The 2,415-nt window shown below is 45.4% G+C and overlaps 1 protein-coding gene across 1 annotated transcript; it reads left to right on the forward strand.

The window, feature by feature from the left end:
- Window positions 1–732: 732 nt before the first annotated feature.
- On the forward strand, window positions 733–2,139 carry LOC308283135 (E3 ubiquitin-protein ligase TRIM39-like; the record flags this gene model as incomplete). The annotated part of the gene is made up of 1 exon (XM_080723516.1): window positions 733–2,139. One exon carries the CDS (start codon window positions 733–735, stop codon window positions 2,137–2,139), a length of 1,407 nt encoding a protein of 468 aa, XP_080579642.1.
- Window positions 2,140–2,415: the final 276 nt, after the last annotated feature.

Below are 2,415 nucleotides of genomic sequence, written 5' to 3' on the forward strand. Positions count from 1 at the left end.
GCAACTTGAATCTTATCGCCTGTCTCTCTCAATGCAATGCCTTTCTCACTCAATAATAATAATATTTCATCCTTCAGCCTCACTGTTGGCTCTGTACTTGGTCTAGCTTTTGTCCCTCTACAGTTTAGAGGCCAGTTTCACTATTTTTGCGGACCCCTGATGGGGTGTGTGTGTGTGTGTGTGTGTGTGTGTGTGTGTGTGTGTGTGTGTGTGTGTGTGTGTGCGTGCGTGCGTGCGTGCGTGCGTGCGTGCGTGCGTGCGTGCGAGAGAGAGAGAGAGAGAGAGAGAGAGAGAGAGAGAGAGAGAGAGAGAGAGAGAGAGAGAGAGAGAGAGAGAGAGAGAGAGCTGCAACAGCTCTGTGCTGTGTCAAAGCTCCTCCCCTCTCTGACTCAGAGGAGTCAGGAAACAGAAACTTACAGCACTGAGCACACTCTTCTCTGTCAATGCAGACAGATACACACACAGAGACAGGCGAAGATTCACATTCAGATCAAACGCACCTTCCAGTGAGGAGGACAGACAGTCTTTCCACAGCTACAGGAGGGAATACTGACCCAGACCACTGGAACCTGCTGCTGATTCTGTCAGCTGAATGGACTTTAACAAGAACCACGATTAAAGTGAAAGTAAACTTTCACAAAGGGAACATTCTAGGAGAAGGGAGTGTTACCACCACTGACTGACTCATTTCCTTTATTGAGCTGAGTGTTTGTTGCTTCATTCAGGGACAAAATGGCATCCAAGGCAACTCGCCCAGAAGAGGATTATTCCTGTCCTGTGTGTTGTGACATCTATAAAGATCCTGTTATCCTGTCCTGCAGCCACAGCTTCTGTAAAGCCTGTCTGCAGGAATGGTGGAGAGAGAAGGTAATAAAAGAATGTCCAGTTTGTAAGGAGAGACATTCAGTGGATCCACCCAGAAACCTGGCTCTGAAGAACCTGTGTGAGGCCTTCATACAGGAGAGACATCAGAGAGCTTCAACAGGGTCTGAGGTTCTCTGCAGTCTGCATGCTGAGAAACTCAAACTGTTCTGTCGGGAATGTCAACTGGCCGTGTGTCTTGTGTGTCGAGATTCTAAAAAACACATCAACCACAGTTTCAGACCCATCGATGAAGCTGCACTGGATCACAAGGAGGAAGTCCAGAAATCTCTGAAGCCTTTACAAGATAAACTGGAGGTCTTTAATAAAGTTAAAACAAACTCTGACCAAACAGCAGAACACATTAAGGTCCGGGCCCGGCACACAGAGATGCAGATGAAGGAAGAGTTTAAGAAGATGCATCAGTTTCTAAAGAAGGAAGAGAAGACAAGGATCACTGCACTGAGGGAGGAAGAGCAGCAGAAGACTCAGATGGTGAAGGAGAAGATTGAGGGTCTGAACAGAGACATATCAACCCTTTCAGACACAATCACAGCCATAGAGGAGGATCTGAGAGCTGAACACATCTCATTCCTGCAGAACTACAAGACCACAGTGGAAAGAGTCCAGTTCACACTGCAGGACCCACAGCCGGTCTCAGGAGCACTGATAGACGAGACCAAACACCTGAAGAACCTGACCTTCAGAGTCTGGGACAAGATGAAGGACATTGTCTCCTACACTCCTGTCATTCTGGACCCCAACACTGCCCATCCAAACCTCATCCTGTCTGATGATCTGACCAGTGTGAGATGTGGAGATGAACAGCAGCTTCCTGACAACCCAGAGAGGTTTGACCACTGGCCCCATGTCCTGGGTTCTGAGGGCTTTAACTCTGGGACTCACAGCTGGGATGTTGAGGTTGGAGACAGTACACGCTGGACACTGGGTGTGTTAGCAGAGTCTTTTCAGAGGAAGGGAGAAGGAGAGGGTCAACACTGGGGCATATGGTTATATGAAGGTAAATACAAAGCATACTCCTCCTCACCAGTGTCACTCACTGATCTCTCCGTGAAGCAGAACCCCAAGAAGATCAGAGTCCAGCTGGACTGGAACAAAGGAAAGCTGTCCTTCTCTGATCCTGATACTAACACACACATACACACCTTCACACACACTTTCACTGAAACACTCTTTCCATTCATTACCACTGGTCATACTGTCCCTCTGAAGATGTTACCATGGAAGATCAGTGTAACTCTGGAACCATGTTGTTAGACATGATGATGATGATGATGATGATGATGATGATGTATTAATCCTATTAGTAATAGTACTAGTGTCAACAATAAATGGTAATTAATATTAGGGGAATTATAGAAATGTAATTATCTCAGTATTAAACATCGAGATGCTTTACTATAAAATGTATCAGACTATTATAATACTTTTACTCTTGCACTTAACTGTAGTACTATTTACACTATATCCTAATATAGAATCATCACGTTGGAACAATGTCTTTATGACATTATAAAGAATGACATGTTATAA

Source organism: Nannobrachium achirus (assembly GCF_963921795.1).
Source record: "Nannobrachium achirus genome assembly, chromosome: 4".
Lineage (NCBI taxonomy): Eukaryota > Metazoa > Chordata > Actinopteri > Myctophiformes > Myctophidae > Nannobrachium > Nannobrachium achirus.